Genomic DNA, 22111 nt, shown 5'->3' on the forward strand with positions numbered 1-22111 from the left:
TGGATGAAAAGAGCATCCCGACGCATTCAGCCACAACTTCCCGGGGCCTCAGTTTGACCCCTCTGTACAGTGGGGTCTCCTCCACTGGGCATGGAGACCATCAGGGCTGGAGGCTAAGGGCTGGGGTCCAGGATCCCAGGTGTGGGGTTTGGACTCTGGGGTCCAAGGCCCAGGACTCAAGGTCTGGGGTAGGGTCTGGATTTGGGATTTGGGGATCTGGGTCAGAGATTGGGCTGTGGGGTCCAGGGAACTGGGTTCAGTGTTTGGGGTTGGGGTCTAATGTGTGAAGTCCGGAATCTGGTGTCTGGAGTTTGGAATCTGGAGCCTGGGCTCTGAGGCCTGAGGTCTGGAATGTAGGATCTGATGTCTGGGTTATGGAGGCTGGGGTGAAGACTGGGATCTGAGGTTTGGGGCCCCTGGGTCTGAGGATCTAGGATCTGGGTCTGGTGATCCGGGATCTAAGGTCCAGTGTCTGGAGCCTAGGTCTGAAGTACCGGGTCTGGGATCTGGGATCTGATGTCTGGGGCCTGCGTCTGAGGATTTAGGATCTGGGGTCCAAGGTCTGAGGTCCCGGACCTGGGGTCCAGGATTCGGGATCCGAGGTTTGGAGTCTCTAAAGTCCGCGGTCTGAAGTAGGAGATCTAGCATGTTGGGTCCTAGGTCTGACGTCTGAGGTCTGTGATCTGGGGCCCGCGGTCTATGGTCTGCGCCGCGCCCTTTCCCTCGTCCCTTCTTCCATCCTCCCTCCCTCTCTCCTCTCCTGCCCCGCAGCCCCTACTTCCGTCCTCCCCGTTCCCCTCCCCTGTCCCCGCTCCTCGTCCTCCGTGACCCCCTCCCTTTTCTCCCCATGCCCTTCCTCTCGCCCCTCCCTCCTCCCTCGCCCCTCCCCTTCCCTCCCTGTCAGCCCCGCCCGCTCCGCCAGCCCCGCCCGCCCCGCGGCGCCGCACCGACAAGATGGCGGCGGGTGGGAGCGGCGGCCGCGCATCGTGCCCGCCGGCGGTCGGTGCGGGCGCGGGGGGCGGCCCGGGTCCCAGTGCCAACGCCGCCCCCGCCCCCGGCAACGCGGCTGCGGCCGCCGGCCCGGTCCCCGCCGCCCCCGGGACGTCCTCTCCGGGCTCAGGGCCGGGCGCACAGGCCGCACCGGGAGGGGAGCGGGCGGCCGAGGAGCCGGGGGCGGCGGCGCTGCTGCGCGAGCCCGTGTACAACTGGCAGGCCACCAAGCCCACGGTGCAGGAGCGCTTCGCCTTCCTCTTCAACAACGAGGTGCTGTGCGACGTGCACTTCCTGGTGGGCAAGGGGCTCGGCGCGCAGCGCATCCCGGCGCACAGGTGGGCCGCGCCCGCTCCCGGGCCCCCGGGCTCCGGGACCCCATCCCCCGGGCCCGCCATCCCTGGACCCCCTTCCCTGGGACCCCGCCATCCTGGTACCCGCCATCCCCGTTATCCGCAGCCCTCGGACCCTCCAGTATCCCAGGGCACCCCCTTCCCCAGGCCCCATTATCTCCGGGCCCTGTGGTCCTGCTGGAGCCCCATCCATCCCGCAGCCCCCAGATACTAGCCATTCCCTGGCCCCTGGACCCCCGCCCGTCCACCGCCATCGGACACCCTCCACCCTGCCACTCTTGCCAGAATCTCCAGGCCCTGCGAACCCCACCAGTTTTCTCCACCCTGGGCCCTGCCATCCTGCCCCATTGACCCCCTCCACTAAGTAACCCGTGCTCTCCAGGCCTGCATGACCCCTACATCCCCACCAGACTCCTGCCTCGCAAACCCAGGACTCCCCAGACTCCCGAACCACATAGCCCCCAGCCCCCTGACTCCCCAGCCCCCTGACTCCCCAGCCCCCTGAACCCGCAGCCCACTGACCCTCCTCCAACCTTCTCACCCTCCTGCCCCTCCCCCAGTCCTTGACACTCCCCAGTCCCTTCACCCCCTAACCCCCAGGCTTCCTCTTCGGGCACTGTTGCTCCAGGCCCCATCCCTCTGCCAGTTTCTAGGGTGCAGCCCCAGACTCCTGGGCTGGGTGAGCTGTTGTCAGACACTGGCCTGCCCACTCCGTGACCCTGCTCCCCGTTGCACCCCAGGGACCTTGGTGGGGAAGGCTCGCTGAGGGCTCCACCCTGGAAGGGGAGGGGGGGGTTCTTGGCTCTGCTTGGAGTGTCCCCCAACCTGCTGTGAGGGTCCTCCCGCCTCTCTGGCCTGTGGCCTTTAACCTGTGTCTTTTGACAGTCTTTGTGGCTTTTTCTTGGTTATTTATGTACAATTGCGTCTGGCTTCCTTTCCGCAGAAGGTTCCAGGCCTGTGGTTGGGTCCCCAGGACCTCCCCTGACTCCTCCTTCCCCGGTGTGTGTGCAGCCCTGTCCCCTGTCACCCATGGGGGCCACCTTCCTAAGCTTGGAGTAGGGGGCTGGTCCGTTTGCCACCTACCAGTCCCTCCTGAACCATCGGCCTCCCTCACCCCTCCCGTTCTCAAACGCTGCTCAGTCCAGTGTGGGCTCTCCTGCCCACCCGACCCCTGACTGGAGCCCTCACCGGGCAGGTGGATACGACTGGAAACCCCACCCAGTGAGGGAACGTCAGGGTTTCTACTTGAGGGGAGCAAGGGAGTTGGTGGGGGCCTCCCTGGATGCCGGCTGACCTTGAGATACATACTCCATCATGCTTCAAGGTCCATTGGCTGGTGGCAAAGTGGGGATAAGAAAGGTGGATGAGAGCACCCCCGGAAAGAAGCAGAAGAGGGGCCTGGCTCTGGTGAGAGGTGGAGGTTAAGTGAGGAAGGATGCGTGTGACATTTAGTGAGAATTTCTGAGTGCAGGAGGGAGACAGGGCCCCGGGTAATGACAGGGCTGACCTGCTCCAGACGGACACCTCTGAGCAAGTGGCACCTCTGAGCAAGTGGCGCTGAGCAGAGCAGGGGAAGGGGAGGGGAGTGCAGGGATGTGAGGCCTGGAGAGCAGAGGGGTGGGCAAGTGGGAGCCACAGCAAGGCCAGAGCAGAGGGAGCAAAGGGCCCTGTGGGCCACAGTGACCTCTTGTGCTTTGAAGGCTGGAATGGGCCACAGACATTACGGGAGATGATGGGCTTAGTGGGGGCAGCAGAATTGGGAAGCAGAGGGTTCAGCTTCTCTGGGGATGGTACTTCTCTGTGATGTGAGGAGGTAGCTTGGCAGGTGAGGGAAAATGGGACCAGGCGGAAGTTCCTGGACTCCTGGCTTGAGCATCCCAGGGGAGGACAGGCATGGAAGTACATGTTGTGTGGGGGGGGCTGAGACACCCCAGAGAGATGGCTGGAAACAGTATGACCAGAGGGACGTGTGACGGGTCGGCAGCATGCAGGGGTCCGTACTGGTGGGAGTGTGTGGGGTAGCCTGGGGGCAGCGTGTGGACAAAAGGGCGCTTAGGAATGGCAGCAAGGAGCCACCCCGAAATGGGGTATGGGGTGCAGGCTCTTCTGGGTGTGGGGGTGCGTGCCTGCACCCCAACGTTCACCATCAGACTGGCCCACCTCTGGACCTGTCACTTTCTTGTGCTTGTAGCTTCATGAGTCCCATGTCCCCTGATGGCGCTCTGCCTGGTTCCCTTAGCACACCTCGCAGGTCCCTGCACCCATCAGTTGTCTCCCTGTGTGCTTAATGTCCAGAGAGTGTCTGGGGCCAGGCTGATGGCACTTTTCTTGTCCCATTTCCCTGGTGTTGATGCCCTACTCTGGATCCCCCAATAGAAGGTTCAAATTCTTTTTATTTTTAGCCTTTGGGTTATAATTTCATATGAATTGTGAAAAATTTACCTGTAATGGTCAGGTGGATGACTGTCCAGTGAGTGACCCTGGGTTTGCTGTGTCTCAGTTTCCCTGCCTGTGGACTGGGACATACCACTCAGACGCCTCAGTCCTGGGGCTGCTGGGAAGATCGACTCCATGACTCAGGGCTCCTCCAGAGGACCAGGAGCTTAGATAAAGATGGGGACATAAGCCAATGCAGAGTTAATGTCCCAGAGGCCACGCGCGATGGAGAGTAATGATTGAACATGTGCGAGTGGTGGGAAAGAGTAGTCTGGAGAGTTCCTGTTTCTACCGCGTTTCCCCGAAAATAAGACCTTGCCGGACAATCAGCTCTAATGCGTCTTCTGGAGCAACAATTAGTATAAGACCCGGTCCTATATTATATTATATAAGACCCAACCTTATATTATAGTAAAATAAGACCGGGTCTTATATTAATTTTTGCTCCAAAAGATGCATTAGAGCTGATTGTTTGGCTAGGTCTTATTTTCGGGGAAACACGGTGTGTGTAACACCCCTGGCTGGACCTTGTTCCCACCCCCTTCTGGGGGGCTGGATTTGAGGACTCCATGTAAAGAGTAGGATGGAAAGTAGCCCCCTTCTCAGCCAGGTGGTCAAGGTCAATCTCAGGGTGATGTGTGTATGTCGGGGTTCTCTGACGGGAAGGTATCTCACCTGGGTGTCCTCTTCCCCCAAATCTATAACCCTGGTGTGTAGTGGGTTGAATGGTGTCCCCCCAAAGATACTAGACTGGTGCACAAGTAATTGCAGTTTTTGCAATTATTTTTAACCTTTTAAACCTCACTTACTTGTGCACCAACCTAATATGTTTCCATCCTAATCCCCAGAACCTGTGATTGGCACTTTATTTGGGAAAAGGGACTTTGCAGCTGTGATTAAGTTAAGGGTCTCAAGATGAGATCATTCTGGATTATCCAGGTAGGCCCTAAACCCAATGACAACTGTCCTCATGAGACACACAGAGGAGAGACAGAGAAGACGGCCATGTGATGATGGAGGCAGAGATGGGGTGATGTGGTCCCCAGCCCAGGGACGCTGGAGCCCTCAGCAGCTGGAAGAGACGGGAAAGACCCTCAAGGGAGAGCATGGCCCTGCAACACCTTGAGTTTGGACGTCTGGCCTCTTGCATGTAAGAAGATAGATTTCCGTTGTTTCAAGTCACCTGGTTTGCCAACACTTTGGATAGCAGCCCCAGGAGACCAGTTTGTCCTGTTTAATCACGAGAAAATCCCCAACAAACACGGACTGGAGACCTGCTGGACCCTGGCCAGTGCTCCTAAGACTGCCCAGGACAGGACAGTCAGAGAAAGGTGGAGAAGCTGTCGCAGCCCAAGATGCCTAAGGGATGATGAGATGCCACGTGGGGTCCTGGATGGGGCCCTGGGGCAGAAAGAGGACATTTGGGCCAAAATGGTTACATGAGAACAACGCCTGAGGTTGATTGAAAAGCAGAGTGAGGTTGAGGCTTGTGCTGATTTCAAGGTGTGGTCTGGAGCCACAGCTCCCAGGGCCAGGCTTGGGGTGGTCACTGCTGGGGCTCCGAGTGACCCGTGAACTTGGTGCAGGGTGAATTGGGGCAGGGGACCCCAGAACACAGGTGGGCATTTTTGACAGTGAAAGGGGCTGTCTCTGGCTAAGCTCCCATCCCAGCTCCTGCTCTGCTTAGCTTTGCAGTCCCCACTCTTCTTTTTTCCCCACACCTTTTTCCTTCTAACTTCCTAACGCCCGACGTTGATATTATGTTGTCATTGGCTTTGCCTGTCTCGTTCTGTCCTGCACCCCAAATGCCCAGCAGAATGCCCGGCATACAGCAGGTGTTCAGTAAATACACGTCGGCCAGCATGCTGGAATCTAATGTGTGTCTTCTTTCTCAGATTTGCTCTGAGCAAACAGCAAATGTCTTTGTGGCATTTTCGTGGGTATCCAAATCGGGTGGCCCCACACAATCAGCATCTCAGATGACTGTCTTCACTCTCTCATGGAAAATGTCGCCCCACTGAGAGTCTAGAATGTGGAGTAGTCTGTGTTTGGGGTCTCTTCTGTGGCATCGACCTGTTTGTGTGTTTTTATTTAGTCCGGTGACATCTTTTTATTATGACGGTGGCGCTGTGGTGTGTTTTGAGAATTGCTGAGGAAGTTGCTCCCAATTTTATTCTGCTTCAAGGCTTTTTCAGCTGGTCTAACATATTGAGTCTTCCAGAATCACCCATCCGTCTGCGCCTCCACCCAACAGCCATTGAAACATGGTGCGAACAGAAAAACATCTCTTTCCCTGTGGAACTTACATTCTAGCACAGCAGCACCAAGCGTATGTAAAGAGCCACATAATAAATATTTTCTTTGTTCCAACTGCTTAATTCTGTCTTGCAGCGCAAAAAACAGTGACATAAATGAACAAGTATGGCTATGTTCTAATAAAACTTTATTTACAAAAGCAAGTGGACTGGATTGGGTCCCAGGGCTGAGTTTGCTACTCCGCTCCCTCTAGTGGTTCTTTATGATCTTTAGCATTAATTTTTCACACGTTAAAGGAATTGAGTGGGGAATTGTCTTCCCAGAGATGCTTGGTTGAGGAGAAATGGCAATTTAGAATATATCTGAGAACATGAGATCTCTATCCACTTATGTATTCAGGGCATTTTTCAGCATCCTTACAAAAGCTTTGTAGTTTTCTTCATTGTGTAGCTCTTGCACGTTTATTGCTGAGTTTTTGCTCAGGTATTTTTTGTTTTTCTCTGTTGTATTTTTCTAGCTGGGAAGCTATAGATTTGGGGGCTTATTTATTTTTATGTTATTTGAACGATTTCTTTCTGAACACTTAGATTCATAATTGTTCATCTCATCGGTTTGGCCCCACACAGTAGACTTTTCTGTGAAGATGGGAATGTTCTAGATCTATGCTGTCCACTACTGGTCACAGGTGGCTACCAAGCACTTAATAAGTGGCCGTCACAACCGAGGACTTGAATCTTCTATTTACTTGAATTTTAATTTAGACTTAAATAGCCCTGTGTGGCCAGTAGCAACTATCTTGGACAGTGCAGGCTTGGAATTTTTTTTTTTTTAAGGAGGGCGCAGCTCACAGTGGCCCATGTGGGGATTGAACCGGCAACCTTGGTGTTAGCAGCACCACGCTCTAACCAACTGAGCTAACCGGCCACCCCTGGGCTTGGAATTTTAAATTAGAGAATTGTGGGTACAGGCAGATCTTTTCTCTTCCTCTCTCATATTCCTGCATTATTTTTTTCTGTTCTTACTGCATTTCTGATCCCCAGGGCATTGCTCCATAACAGGTGAGAGCACGCAGCCTTGGTGCTTTTCACAGTTACAAGTGACCATTGAGATTGGTTTCCCTCACATTCTCTGCCACAAGGTACGAAACCTTCTGTCCATCCCTCGTTTATTCAGAATTTTCAGGAAGTGTGAGAGTGGGGATATGAACCGCTTTCGCTGGATTTGGCCTTGTTTCATTTGATGACTGGGTGGAAAGTTTATACAGTTGTCAACCGTCATAGCCCAGTTTTAGAGCACAACTGTCACCCCAAAAGGACCCCGCTCTCACCCCGAACCCCAGGCAATCACTGGGCTGTCTGCTTTCAGTCTCTGTAGTTTTGCTGTTTTTAGAAATTTCATGTAATTGGAATGATTCCGTACTAGTTGTCTCTGGGTTCTTTAACGTAAATTCTTAGAGGCTCATTCTTGGCTTCTCAGGAGCTTGTTTCTTTTCGGTGCTGAAGTAGAAGTCCTTTTTCCTGCCAAACGCCGCTTGTGGATAGACCACGGTTTGTCCGTTCACCAGCGATGGGGACGCAGCCGTCTCCAGTGTTTCACTGCAGGAATAATGCTTCCCTGGGTGGGCACAGACCGTGTGGCGGTGTGCTTCCTATCTCTTGGGTAAATGCCCAGGAGTGGGACAGATGCATTACAGCCTAAGTCTTTTTTTTTTTTTTTTAATTTTTTTTATTGGGGAATATTGGGGAACAGTGTGTTTTTCCAGGGCCCATCAGCTCCAAGTCGTTGTCCTTCTCTGGTTGTGGAGGACACAGCTCAGCTCCAAGTCCAGTCGCCGTTTTCAATCTTAGTTGCAGGGGGCGCAGCCCACCATCCCAGGTGGGAATTGAACCGGCAGCCTTGTTGTTGAGAGCTTACGCTCTAACCAGCTGAGTCATCCAGCCACCGCTTCAGCAGCTCAGCGGCAGCTCGTTGTCTTCAATCTAGTTTTGGAGGGCGCAGCTCACTGGCCCATGTGGGAGTCGAACCAGCAACCGTGTTGTTCAGAGCTCGCGCTCTAACCATCCGGCCGACCCAACAGCCTAAGTCTTACATGTGACATGGTGAGAAACCGTCCCCCAGACCCCTGTGGAGCCTCAGGCCTCGTAGATGAGTCGGACTGCTCCCCTTTCTCTTATTTCCCAGAGGAATGTGGGTGCAGTGGTGTTATTTCTACTGAAATGTACGTCAGAATCCCCCGTGGGGCCACCTGGGGCTGGGCTTCTCTTTGGCGGAAGATTTTAACGTTTGAGTTCATTTTCTTGCCTTGTTATGTATTTGTTTAGATTTTCTGTTTCTTCATCAGTTGCTTTGGGCAGCTTGTGTCGTTCTAAGTAAGAATAGTCTGTTTCATCTAATTGTCTTAATCTGTCAGCATGAAGTTGTCTTACGACTTTTTATTTTCTGTAGAGTCTGCAGTGAAGTTGCCTCTTTCCTGATTTTGCTAACTGCTGTCTTTTCTCTCTTTTCTTGGTCGGTCTGGCTGAAGTTTTAGCAACTGATTTTTTTTTTTTTTCCAAAGAGTAGCAAAGTAGAAAACCAGGTTTCCTTGGTTTTCTGTTTCCCCATTCCCTATTTCCTTAATTCCTGCTCCTACTTTTATTATTTCCGTCTTTTCTTGGGTTTGATTCCCCATTCATTTTCTATACTCTCAAGGTAGAAGCTAACCTTGTTGACTTTGGGTCTTTATTTAATAGGTGCGTGGTATTTACCCCTGAGCACTGTTGGCTGCCTCCCTCACATTTGGATGTGTCTTATCTTCATTTTCTAATGTCCCTGTGTTCCTTCTGTGACCCTTGGGTTACTTGGAAGTATGTCATTCCATTTCCAAGTGTTTGGGGATTTCTTTTCACATTTTGACCATTGGGATCATGCTGCTGTGCACACGTGTGTTCAGGTTTTGTGTGGACGTGTGTTTCTGTGGGGCAGACACCTAGGCGTCAGATGGGTGAGATGGGTCAGATGGCCGCTCATGGCTGACTGCGGTACCCCCAGCCTTCCGCCGTGGCTCCCACAGCCACACACGAGGATTCTCCATATCCTCATCAGCTCTTGTCATTGTCCTTATTTTTAATTCTAGCCATCCTAGTGGGTGAGGTGGTGCCTCGCCGTGGTTTTGATTTGCACTTATTGTTATGTTTTTGGAGAAGGAGGGTAGAAGACACACGACGGACGGGGAGGCCCTCAGCGTGGGGCTGGGGCCTGTGGTTGGCCGGAGGCAGGAACTAGCAAGGTGCCGAGGGAGCGGGCTTGCTGGCCAGAACACGAAGGCCCTGAGGGGCCAGGTGGGCAGGGCCGGCGTGGAGGAGGCTCGGGGACGGGACATAACCGCCTCGAAGCCCACGGTCTTTTCAGGACCTGGGATCTGTCCTCACATCTGCTGCCGAGGGCGTGTGAAGCCCCTGACCGTCCAGTGTGGGGCATCTCTGCACAAACACAGGCCAGGCCCAGATGAGTGGGCAAACCACAGGGATTGGTGCTCTCAGGTCTGGGGCCAGAAGCCCATGCCCAAGGTGTCGCAGGGCTGCGCTCCCTCCCGAGGAAGGACCTCAGGGGAGGGTCCTTCCTGCGCGTTCCCGCCTCTGGGGGCTCCAGCGTCCCTGGGCTTGTGGCCACACCATCCCAGTCTCTGTGTCCATCATCCCATGGCCTCTCCCTGTGTGTCTGTACCCACATTCCCCTCATAAGGTCACTAGTCATTGGATCAGGGCCACCCCACTCCAGTGTGACCTCATCCTACCTAACTAATTACACCTACAAAGACCCGATTTCCAGATGAGGTCCCCTGCTGACTTTCCGTACATGTACATTTTAGGGCACACTGTTCATCCCACTACACTTGGTTTCCCATCTGGCCCTCTGTCTTCAGTCTGGCCCTCAGGGTGGGGTCGAGTCCTGGGCCAGGCTGTAGACCAGAAAAAGGCTGGAAAGGCCAGGGGACAAGCGTCTCATGACGGAGGAGGACGTGGGGACTAGGGAAAGATAGGGCTTCTCCCTGGGGAGAGTGGGGGGAGGCCCAGCTTGGGGTTTGCTGGGAGCTGTGGGAAGGGCATCCCGGGCACTGGGCAGAGGCCGGGAGGTGCAGGGTGGGGCTGGCTCTGTCACACCTGCCGGTGTCTGCTGACTCTGGAGGTTTCCAAGTAGGTGGCTGCTCAGAACTGTGTTTGTCACAGTGGGGATCCCAGGCGGGGGTTGATACAGGGGCCTCGCAGACCCGGGGACAGATGCTCTACAGCAGGTGCGCTGCGAGGCTGTGGCCTGAGTCCTCGGCCTCCCTGGGGGAGGACGTCACGGGGTGGCCTGGAGGACTGAGCATGGACTGCACAGAGTGGGTGGCCCCATCCTGAGTGCAGATGCCATGGATCCCCCTACAATCCTACCGGCCCCCATGGGCAGGGCCAACGGGGGCGTTCACAGCTGGCTGGAGGGAAGGCTGGGGGCTCCTCACCCACTGGGACTTCCTGCCCCTCGAGTTGAAGGAGACACGGGCAGGTGGCCCTGAGTGGGTGAGTCATTCCTGGCAGAACCCACAGGTCTCCTCACGGCCACTGCCTCCTGATGTTCCCCTGTGCTCATGCCATTCCCTTACCCTCGACACCCTTCTCCGCAGACTCAGCCTGGCTCAGATGTCCCTGTCAGACCTCCCCTGCCCCTTGCTCCCCTCACAGCCCTGCGTTATCCTTCCTATCCCACTGTCAGGCTCTCTGTGCCCTTGACCTGTGTCTGCTCCCCTCCAAGAAGATGGGGGCCCCAGTGCCCCAAGCCTGAGCACAGGGCAGATGTTGTAGAGCCAGCACGTGAGTGAGTGAGTGAGTGAGTGAGTGAGTGGATGGCTGGATGAACGGAGATGCTCTGGGCACAGTGTGGGAGGGGGGCAGCTGGCAGAGAAGCTGCCGCTGCAGTGCCTCCCAGGCTTTCTGGGGAGGGAATTTCCATTGGGGACACTCACTTTACACATATTCCCCCCCCTTCCCACAGCCCCAGGCTCGGGTGACGGGGACAGGCAGGGCCACACAGAAGGTAACCAGGTCTTCTCTTCCGCCAGGTTTGTGCTGGCTGTGGGCAGCGCTGTCTTTGACGCCATGTTCAATGGGGGCATGGCCACCACGTCCACCGAGATCGAGCTGCCCGATGTGGAGCCAGCCGCCTTCCTGGCACTGCTCAAGTAAGACCTTCTGGGGCCTCACCACTGAGGGGCGGGATGGACGCCGGATGGTTTAACACATCGGAAAACAGATGGGACTTGGAGAAAATAGAGACCCTGGTGACATTGCTTCCAGAGCCCTGGCTCCCTGGAAGTTTCTAGAACTTGCTTCCACAGTGAGGGAGTCTCTGGGAGCTCCCACCCCATTTTAATCTTTGTGTTTTTGATAGAGATGTACTTCATACACCATGCAATTTAGTCAGTTAAAGTGTACAATTTAGTGGTTTTTAGTATATTCATAGATATGTTCAACCACTGCCTCTAATTCCAGAAGCTTCCATTACCCCAGAAAGGAGACCCCCGTCCCCATCAGCAGTCACTCCCATCCCCCTCCCAAGCTTCCAACAACCACTAACCCCCTTTGTGTGTCTGTGGATGTGCCTGTTTTGGACATTTCACGTAAATGGAATCACACACCATGTGGACTTTTATGTCTGGCTTGTCTCACTGAGCGTCATTTTCAAGGTCACCCACGTTGTATGTCGTGTGTATATGAACCCCTCATTTTGATCCTTTGTAGTCGACAGAGTTAAAGAAGTAGCATAAAGGAAGGATTTTATATGCCACCTTTGTTTTTTCCTTTTAAGTTTCAGAATTTTTTCTCAAGTACATTGAATGCCTGGGGATGGGGGTTGTCACACGGTTGTAGAAAATGGAGCCAACTTGGATGAGAGGGGAGGAGAGGCAAAGCTTGGGCGGTGACCACAGGCAGTGGCTTCAGGTAGAGGCCGAGGTCCTGGCTGCCCAGCGGGGTGAGCTCTCGAGAACGTCCGGACCATCTCCTGGTCCAGCTGGCTCCCAGGAACGCTGGGTGTAAATTGTCATAGGTAACTTTAAAGATTATCCCAAACAGTGAAAACATCTTTTTTAAAAAAACTTTTATTTAAGTGTTTTTTTCCAGGACCCATCAGCTCCAAGTCAAGGAGTTGTTTCAATCTAGTTGTGGAGGGCGCAGCTCACAGTGGCCCATGTGGGGATCGAACCGGCCACTTTGTTGTTAAGAGCACCGCGCTCTAACCAACTGAGCTAGCCGGCCACCCCGAAAACATCTTTTTCAATGCAGTTTATTTTTTTCCTCCTGGTGATCCAAATGGCACAGGCTCTCACACACACAAAATTGATACGGAGAAGCATAAAGAACAAAGTGGGGTAACCCTGTGCTCCCCTCTCAGACAGCCAGGACACCACCTTGCTGGCCCCTCCTGGCTCATGCTCCGTGTGTGTGATGTGCCACAGCCGCCCTACCCCCCACTGTGTCCTCACCCCTTTTCTCACTGGTGTCCACAGTGCGTTGTTGGGTATAATTTTGTTCTAGTTGGTTCCATCTGTGGATACCCCGTAACCCTTGACTCTGTTGGGTCCTGTGGCTGTCCCCAGTGTCCTCCAGGTCACAATAGCACTCTGAGGAACAAGCTCCTTTATCTGTCTCTATGCGCCTTCTCAAATGGTTCCCTCGGCCCTGGCCCAGATGGTGGGTGGATGCTTCTCGGCTGGTCGGCTGGTGGGCTCTGTCTCCACTGTGGCCATTGTGACTACAGAAGCAGTCGGGACAGTTTGTAAACTATGGGTGGAGCTGTGTGCCAGTAAAACTTTATTTACAAAAACAGGTGATGAAACCACAAGTAGATGTCACTTCACACTAGAATGGCAGTTATAAAATTTTTTTTTTAAAAAGAAAAATGACAAGAGTTGGCAAGGACATAGAGAAATTGGGACCTTTGTGTACGTCTGGGGGTATGTGAAATGGGGTGGCCGCTGTGGGAAATGGGATGGCGGTTCCTGAAGTATTTAAACACAGAGTCACCATATGACCCAGCAGTCCCTCTGCTGTGTGTGCACACGAAGCACTGAGAGCAGGGACTCGAACAGATAACCTGCAAACCAGTGTCCACAGCAGCACGACTCACAGCGGCCAAAGGCGGACAGAGGCAGATGCATGGCAACAAGGGTGGGCCGTCCACACACTGCAATATTACTCAGCCTTGGAAATAAAGGACACTCTGATACGCTACAGCGTGGACGGACCCTGAGGACATGATGCTCAGTGACATCAGCCAGACACAGGAGGACAAACACTGTGTGATTCCCCTTATGCGAGGTCCCCAGAGGAGTCAGATTCACAGAGACAGGAAGTAGATGGTGGGGCCAGGGGCTGGGGGAGGGCAGGGGAATAAGGGTTTAGTGGGGACAGAGTGTCAGTCTGGGAAGACGGAAAGTTCCGGAGATGGATGGTGGGGACGGCTGCATGACAGTGTGAATGTGCTTAATGCCACTGAGCTGTGCGCTTAAAACTGGCTAAGATGGTAAAGTTCATGTTATGTGTATTTTACCATAATTAAAAAAAATAAAATGATATAAATTTAAAAAATCAAAAACAGGTGGCAGGTTGCAGTTTGCCAAACGTTGCCTTAGGTTAAACTTTGTCTCTGCCTTTTGATAAATATGCTGATGTGCCCTCCTGAGAAGGTTGACACTGTCACCCTTCATGTGTGACACCTGTCCCTTTGTATGTAATCGGGCCTGTCCCCATTACAGGGTCCCGCCCTGCACTGCTGACATCAGGGTGGGTCACGGTGGGGTGTCCAGCAGGGTTCCAGGGTCTCCCTGGCCTCAGGGACTCCAGCTACTGGGCTGTATTTGGGCTCCTGGCGCACGCGGGGGCCTGGACTCAGGAGGGGGTGCCCCCTTCCTGGCGTATTTGGTTCTATACCCCCATCCGCCATGCAAAAGGTCTCTGATATCTCCATGGCCTCGCCATTTTATTTTTTTATGATCCCCCAACTTCTGACCCACATTTAAAGTCCGGCGATGGCAGTGGTCAGTGTCCATGAGTGTTCCGTGATTCAGGCTGGCATTTCCAGTCCCGTGATTTTCCCAAACCTCATTGAGCTTTGCCGTCAGGCCTGCTCTGCAGGTCTGGAGGTGTAGAGACGTCCCGTCTCCCCAGCAAATCCATGATGGCCTTCAGCCTTCGTGTCTGGGAAAGGAGAAGGCCTGCGCAGTAGATGTGTTTCCCGTGTTGGAAAGTGGGTGGTTTAGCCTCATGGGTTTTCACTGGTAATGGCCTTTATGGGGTCCTGTCTGCAGGTCAGAGGACAACAGGCTCTGGTTTTGGAAGGTTCCTCAGGCCGGCCCATGGGGTAGGGGCTGGTGTGAGTCCCTGCTGGGGGTCTGATGGTCCCAGTGGAGCCACAGCAGGCTGCGTGGCCCTGGCCTCATGGCCGCTGGCCTCCCACCACCCCCTCCAGGTTCCTCTACTCGGATGAGGTTCAGATTGGGCCCGAGACGGTCATGACCACGCTGTACACCGCCAAGAAGTATGCGGTGCCCGCGCTCGAGGCCCACTGTGTGGAGTTCCTGAAGAAGAACCTGCGCGCGGACAATGCGTTCATGCTGCTGACACAGGTGTGGGGACGGGCAAGGATGCGGGGGACCGGGTCAGGGCGCGGCACGTGAGGGTGGGGGACACCGGGTGGAGGCGCCAGTGGGCAGGGCGGTAAAGGCAGGGCTGGGCAGACGAGTGAAGACGCAGGCGTGCAGGGGCTAGTGAGCGGGGGAAGCGGGAGCAGGTGCATGGGGGGAATTTCTTCAGTTGTTGACTCCCCTTAAATTTTGCGCCGGGGAGAGTGCTCCCCATCCCTGTGCCCGCCCCGCCATGGTGGCCCTCCTGAGTTTTCTGGGTGAGTTTCTAGGCCTCCTTGGCACCTAGTCACTGTTCATTAGGCTATAGGTTTCTGGTTGGCTCTAATGCCCCTTTCCAGGGCTCAGGTGTGGGGAGAAAGGTTTGTCCTTGTTTCTTGGAGAAGGTCCCTTTCAGGCTCTGTGTGGTCAGCCGGGTTGTGGTGGCGCTGGTGGGGCTGTGATGACTGGGAGGCTGGGAAGATACCTGGGCACAAATAGGCATGGGGGTGCGCCCTCTCCTGGATGGGTCACAGCTACCCCCAGACAGGTTGGATTTGCAAACCCTTTGCTGGGATGGCACCTGGGCCTCGGGCCCTGACCCACCAGTTACTGAGCTGCTCTGAAGGGCCAGAGCTGCCCCCAGCCATCTGCTGAGAGCTGTGGTCATGTGGGGTGTCCTAGCCAGGCCCTGGGCACAGTGGAGGCCAAGGGGTTACGGGTCTCACCTGCCTCCAGCTACTGGGCAGAATGAATGAGAAGCTTCTCCCCTCCCTGGCCCCTGCCTCGTGTGTGGGTTCCCAATGTAGCAATTTCAGGGCACAGGCTTCCGTGTCCCACTGGTCATTTATGGTCCTCTTCCCAAGGGTTCCTGCCTGAGTCGGGGGGTGGGGGGGATGGCGTTCCTCCCTGGGGGTTGGCCCTGTCTGCTGTCCCCGCCTCCAGCCCTGAACCGCTAGGTGGCACGGCTTTCGAGGTGCCTGCTGGAGCCGGTCCTTCATTCCCCAGACCCCACCCCAGTCTCTGAACTTGGGGAAAATCTCACTGGCCCCTTGGGCTGACACTTTGCAGGCCCCGAGACTTGAAATTTGTGACAAGTTTTGAACCAGGGGATGCATGTTGGGTCCTGTCTGGGGGCTCGATGGTGACGCACTGTCCCTTGTAGGCCCGGCTTTTCGATGAACCACAACTTGCCAGCCTGTGCCTGGAGAACATTGACAAAAACACGGCCGACGCCATCACTGCAGAGGGCTTCACGGATATCGACCTGGGTAAGGCTGGCGGGGTGCCTGGGGGGGATCACCTCGCATCCTGGGGCCCCGCCATCCTCAAGCAGGGTGGGCACTCTCGTCCTGCACAGACAGTGATCTGTGTTTTCGGCCTTACTGGCCACAGGGCTTCTGCCAGTCCACCCCACTGTGCAGCCATTGGTGAGAGGATGGTGGACGGGTGCGGCCACGAGCCGGTGAACCTCATTTGCCAGCACAGGCAGAGACCGCACACTCTGTGCCAACAGCCCCTGGCTGAGACCACAGTGTCCACGTTGACGCAGCTTCCCTGTCCTCCGCAGACACGCTGGTGGCCGTCCTAGAGCGGGACACGCTGGGCATCCGCGAGGTGCGCCTATTCAATGCCGTTGTCCGCTGGTCCGAGGCTGAGTGTCACCGTCAGCAGCTGCAGGTGACGCCCGAGAACAAGCGGAAGGTCCTGGGCAAGGCGCTGGCCCTCATCCGCTTCCCGCTGATGACCATCGAGGAGTTTGCTGCAGGTAACGGTCGGGGGGGCCGCAGGGCCTCTCTGGAGGAGTGTGACACCCGGGGACCCTGTGTGTGACTCAGTCGCGTGTCCCACTGGGTCTGGCGCTGGCCATGTGTTGGCCTGAGAGCCCCTGCCAGGAACACAAGTATGCTCCTCTCTACTGATGACACTCGCCGTGTTGACAGGAAGCTCGGACTGTGCACAAAGGTATAAAGATGGAACTACCCACAGATGCCGTCTGTGCATCCCGCATCTCGTTTCCTTTCCTTCGTGTGTCCCATGTCCACATGCATGTGTATGAATGTACTCGCCACTGCGGGTCCCCGTCCTGGGCTCACGTCCTGGGGGCTGGGCTCTGGCTTCAGTGCCCTTGACGAGCCCATGAAGGGGTGGGAAGGGGCTGGCATTGTGGGGACCCTGCTGCAGGGCCTGGGGTCCAGGCTGTGCCTCCTGCCCCATGTGGACGCCCAAGTCCTGGGGCCATTTGGGCAGCAGTGGCCGACGTGGAACCCTTTCCCCTTGGGCTGTGCTGCCTCCTCGGCCCGGGAGTCAGATAGGCCCGGAAGGTTCTGGGTGGCGCTCTGGGCACACCCGCCATCCTGTCTGTCCTGGGTTCACGCTGCCCTGCTCTTGCCTGGGCTCAGGGTCGCCAGATTTAGCAACAAGAGCAAATAATTGAGCGTAAATGTCTCCCGCGCACCAGCTGGGACAGACTTACCCTGCAGATGTCCTGTTGATCTGCAAGTCAGAGTGGACCAGCTCTCCCGCGTTTCTCTGACAGCCCAGTGTTACGTCAGTGCTGAGGGGACGCCTCAGAGAATGTCTGCGTCCTAGGAGTCATGGGGCGGCCTCCCTCTGTGTGGGGCCGTCCTGGGCACTGTGGGGTGTTGAGCAGCATCAATGCCCCGCCCCCATGCCAGGAACATGCCAGTTGTGAAAACCAGAGATGTCCCCAGACATGGCCCAGGGTCCCCTGGGGGGCCAGGATCCCCTGGGGGAGACCCCTGCGTACAGCATCGGACCGTCCTGTGCTAAGACATCTGCAGGGCCTTGCTGGGCCCTCCCTCTGCAGCCTGGCTTTCACCCCAGAACCGTTCTCCTCAAGGTTCCCCAGCCCACCTGGCTGCCCAGCCCCCACAGAGCCTCAGGCCCCTGTGACACAGCTCACCCGGCCCACCTTCTGGAAGCACCAGCCCCTCACACCCCTCCCGCCAGCTGAAAAGCTCCCGGAAGGACAGTGTGTATGTCTTTCTGGGCCTGTCCCTGTGTGGTGGGTCCCGTGGGGCTTTGGTCCTTGGTCACTCTGCTTCAGGGGATTCCCTGACTTATGTTTCATTTCGAAGTACAGTAGAAGTATGACACGCCCCACCCCCGAATCCCCCACCCTGCTCTGTGCATCACTGTTGAGGTCTGATGTATTTTTCTTTCTCCATTTTCTATGCAGAGATTAAAAACGACAATGGTCAACATTCTGCATTCAATTTTGTATCTTCCTTATTCACTGAATCCTTACCCGCCTCTTCTCCCATTGTGAGGGCCTCTGTTGATGTGTCGCGCTGGGGCGGCCATGAGTGACGCTGTGGCCCTCTGCGTAAATGGGTTTACAGTTGGGGAATGAGTTGTTCTTGTGAGGTGTGAGGCCTGTGTCCTGTGTTCTGTCCCCTGGGGGTTTGTGTAAGCATCCTAGGCTCCCGCTTCCGCCTGTGGCCAGCAGCCCCCAGCCCCGCCGGTCCTCTCGTGTGGCCTCCATTGTTGCTGTCACATCTCTTCATCTGGGTCCCCTTCACTGACTGTCTCGGCCTATTCCCCCTGCTATGTCAGTGCTGCCTGGCCAAGAGCCCCAGGCCACTTCTAGCTGGGAGTCATCCCATGGCTGCTGATGGCCACATGCTCTGTCAAGTAGGGGTGGACCTGAGGGGTGGTCCCCAGGGCAGCCCAGGAGACCTTGGGCACGATGGGGTATTTTGCCCAATGAGTCAGCGAATCAGCGTCAGCCCATGTCTGTGTGGGACTCTTCTCCAAATGGTGGGGTAGAAGGGCTGCCTGGATCCCTCGCATTTTGCAGAAAATCCGTTTTCATCTCAGAGATGCTGCGAACTCAAGATGCCTGTGCATTCTGGCGCCTTCTGTACCGGGTGTTCATCCCTGCCTTCCCTACCCCGCCCCCTCCTCAGCCTCAGGCCAGACCCCGCCGGGGCCGACCCACCCATCCTGTGCCCGCAGGGCCCGCGCAGTCGGGCATCCTCGTGGACCGCGAGGTGGTCAGCCTCTTCCTGCACTTCACCGTGAACCCTAAGCCTCGAGTGGACTTCATCGACCGGCCGCGCTGCTGCCTCCGCGGCAAGGAGTGCAGCATCAACCGCTTCCAGCAGGTGGAGAGTCGCTGGGGCTACAGTGGCACGAGTGACCGCATCAGGTGGGCACAGGGACAGGCCGGGCACCAGGGAGGGTGGTGCTGGGGGAGGGGAGCGCTGGGAGCGAGGCGTAGGCCTGGAAGGGGGCTTCCTGCTGCCGGCCGAGTAGGCCCCACCCTGGGGGTCCTCCAGACCCCAGCACAGGGAAGGGTAGAAGCCCGTGGGGCTTCCTCGCCCATGTTCTCTCGGCGGGTGGTGGTCTTCTGGAGTTCAGTACCTCGCTCCTGTCCATAAGGTTCTCGGTCAACAAACGCATCTTCGTGGTTGGCTTCGGGCTATACGGCTCCATCCACGGGCCCACGGATTACCAAGTGAACATCCAGGTGCACTCCTACCCTCGTCCTGCCCCCGCCCCACCCTCAGACTCAGTCCGTTCCCACCCAAGCCCCGCCCCTCCTGTGTCCTGCCTCCCCATTCTGCCCCGCCCCCCTAGTTTCCCCCTCAGATCGCCCCTCCCCTTCTAGGATCTGCTCCGTGTCACACCCCGTAGTAGAGAGAATGTTCTGGAGGCCATGGGGAGTACGCCTCCCACCCCATGGGCCTCCTTTGCGGGTCACAGGCTGGACGGTGCACTGCCGGCCCTGGGGTGGGCACTGCCGGCCCTGGGGTGCCGGCCCTCTGTAGGGCCCCGTGGGTGGAGGCAGGGGGCCTGGAGGCCTCAGGTGAGCGGGCCTGGCTCCTGCCTCGCAGATCATCCACACAGACAGCAACACAGTTTTAGGCCAGAACGACACGGGCTTCAGCTGCGACGGCTCCGCCAGCACCTTCCGGGTCATGTTCAAGGAGCCAGTGGAAGTGTTGCCTAACGTCAACTACACGGCCTGCGCCACACTCAAGGTGTGCCTGGTCCCAACCCTGACCCTGAAGTAAACTCTGATCCCTAAACCATACCCAGAACCCCAACTCTATTCAGTGAACCCTACCTAGGACCCCGACCCTGACATCTGACCCCGACTGATTGCTGAACCTCAACTCTATTCAGTGAAACCTATGCAGACCCCTGCCTCTGATCCCTGAACCTAGGGTTTCCAGGCGGGAATTCCCGCCCGTTCTCAGGAAATTTTTTTCGTTTTCCCATTCCCAAATCCCGAGAAAAGTTGGTCAGGAAATCGGAAAAATCGACTCCTTGAACCTAGTAATACCCACAATGGGAAATAAACGTACTACACACAATGTATCTCTTAGACATTTTTCCTATTTATCACTAGGGTTTCCGGGTGGGAATTCCTGCCCTTTCTCGGGAATTTGTTTTGCTTTTCCATTCATGAATCCTGAGAGAAGTGGGCTGGGAAATTGGGAGAATTGGCTCCTTGAACCCAGGTGGTTGGTAGTATCGGCCGTCACTTTGTGGAGACAATTCACTGTAGAGAACAGAAAACAGTTTATAGCTTGGGATTCGGGAATGGGAAAGCAAACGAAATTCCTGAGAACGGGCGGGAATTCCCACCTGAAAACCCTACCTGAACCCACCCAGGACCCGACCCTGACTCTGATCCCGGATCCCTCTCCAGGACCCAGACTTGAACCCCAACCCACATTCCCTCACTCACCGGCAATGGTATGGGGCAGGGAAGGGTGGTCATCTGCTGTGGGTGTGGAGGGTTTGCCACCTGAGCTTCCCCACAGCAGACATCTTTGGCTGGGGCTCTGCTGCCCTCCACCCAATTGGGGTCCCAGTCCCAGGGTGTCCTGACCACATTGTGGCCCCAAACCCACAGGGCCCGGACTCCCACTACGGCACCAAAGGCCTGCGCAAGGTGACCCATGAGTCGCCCACGACGGGGGCCAAGACGTGCTTCACCTTCTGCTACGCAGCAGGGAACAACAATGGGACGTCTGTGGAGGACGGCCAGATCCCGGAAGTGATCTTCTACACTTAGGCACGCCAGCCCCAGCGTGGCCGTGAGGACAGCGGCCCAGACACCTGAGACAAGTAGGCTGCCCCACGTCTCACGCCAGCCCGCCGGGCCCCAGGCAGTGTCCACTCCCACCACGTTTCCAGGCATCTGCACCAGGGCGAGCATGGCTGCCTGTTCAGAGGAGCTGGCAAGTGGCTGGGCAGGTGGGGCCGTGTGACAATCCCTCAGGACTGGGGGCAGGGCTGGCCTGCCCCTGCCTGAGCTGAGGTCAGCCAGGTCGCTGGGCCGCCTGACCAGCTGCCTGATGCTGGGCCATGTGGGCCATGGTCTCGTTTGTGTAACTGCACATGGCAGTGCATCTCGGCTTTCCATTTCTCTGGTAGGAGAGGGTGTGGGCGACACCCCTAGTGTGCCGGTTGGGGTCTTGTGTTCCTTTCATTCCGGTCTGTTCACTGGGGCCGCTCAGGCTACCCTGACTCTGGCCCCAGGATGCAGGCCTGAGCCCTGCGCGGTAGGACTGATGGGGGGCTCGCACCCCTCGAGGTCCTGCAGGCTGGCTCCCGCCAGGCCCCCCTCAGCCTCTCTGGACAGGACCCTCCTGGCCCACAGCTAAGGGCCTAGGCCTCAGCCCGTCCGCCTGCGAGGGGCGATGCTGTGGGCCAGCCGTGGTGGCCACGTCCCCACTGGCCCATGGGGTCTGGAGGGCACTGCCCACCTGTACATACTGTACCCCACCCGTCCCAGAGGTGCTGGAGGGTGCAGCCCCTCCCCTGACCCCCTGGTCCTTCCCATGTGTTTCTGCCCCAGTGATTCCTTTTGGAACCTGTGTCCTCCCTGAAGCCATGAAAGGTGTACCCGCCTCACACCACACCCCAAAATGTTTTTTTTAAAAAAAATAAAGGAAAACATACCTAACCTGACCTGTGTGCTTCTTCCCGTCACAGCCGGCAGGACCCTGGCAGCTCTGGGACCTGGGCCTGTCCTCTCCACGACTGTTTCCACCACTGTAAGAGGGGAGCTTGGCACCCCTGTCTGCATCTGGAATTGCTGTCTCCCAACCCAAGCTCCCACCTGGAGGCATCCACAGTGCATGGGGGACTCTAGGGAGGCTGGGGACCCGCTCTGCCACTGCAGTGCAGCAGAGGGGGACCTGGGTGGGTGGGCAGCATGGCCACGGCCACCCGCAGAGGCCACACTGGGGGGTTGTGCCCAGATGGGTTGTGCCCCTTGGAGCCTGCTAGCACTTTCCAGAGTGTCAGCAGAGATCCCATGCAATGAGCTGTACAGGGACCTTGTAGGCGCCACTCTCTGGAGTTGGGGCTGCACCTGGTATGTATAGGCACCTAGAAGTGCTCAGCTGGGTCCCCAGGCCGCACCTGTGCAGGGGTGGGTAATCTGACCTGGGCC

General features: G+C 56.5%; 1 protein-coding gene and 1 non-coding gene across 2 annotated transcripts; one reads left to right on the top strand and one right to left on the bottom strand.

Annotated features, from left to right (window-relative positions):
- The first annotated feature begins 945 nt into the window (after positions 1-945).
- Positions 946-21619, top strand: BTBD2 (BTB domain containing 2). The gene is made up of 9 exons (XM_033134313.1): positions 946-1328; positions 11116-11235; positions 14523-14679; positions 15839-15944; positions 16244-16441; positions 18655-18847; positions 19081-19168; positions 19536-19682; positions 20564-21619. The coding sequence occupies exons 1-9, from the start codon at positions 955-957 to the stop codon at positions 20723-20725; spliced, it is 1545 nt and encodes a 514-aa protein (XP_032990204.1). The 5' UTR covers positions 946-954; the 3' UTR covers positions 20726-21619.
- Positions 6886-6959, bottom strand: TRNAS-GCU (transfer RNA serine (anticodon GCU)). The gene has a single exon. It is a non-coding gene; the product is annotated as a tRNA-Ser (tRNA).
- Positions 21620-22111: the final 492 nt, after the last annotated feature.

This window comes from Rhinolophus ferrumequinum, chromosome 18 (assembly GCF_004115265.2).
Source record: "Rhinolophus ferrumequinum isolate MPI-CBG mRhiFer1 chromosome 18, mRhiFer1_v1.p, whole genome shotgun sequence".
NCBI classification, from domain to species: Eukaryota; Metazoa; Chordata; class Mammalia; order Chiroptera; family Rhinolophidae; genus Rhinolophus; species Rhinolophus ferrumequinum.

Excerpts from the sequence above, each read along its gene's own strand:
- BTBD2 (XM_033134313.1), top strand. The coding sequence starts at position 955 with ATGGCGGCGGGTGGGAGCGGCGGCCGCGCATCGTGCCCGCCGGCGGTC. Across the intron at positions 1,329-11,115 it reads CAGCGCATCCCGGCGCACAG|GTTTGTGCTGGCTGTGGGCA; the intron begins GTGGGCCGCGCC and ends CTCTTCCGCCAG. Across the intron at positions 16,442-18,654 it reads CATCGAGGAGTTTGCTGCAG|GGCCCGCGCAGTCGGGCATC; the intron begins GTAACGGTCGGG and ends CTGTGCCCGCAG.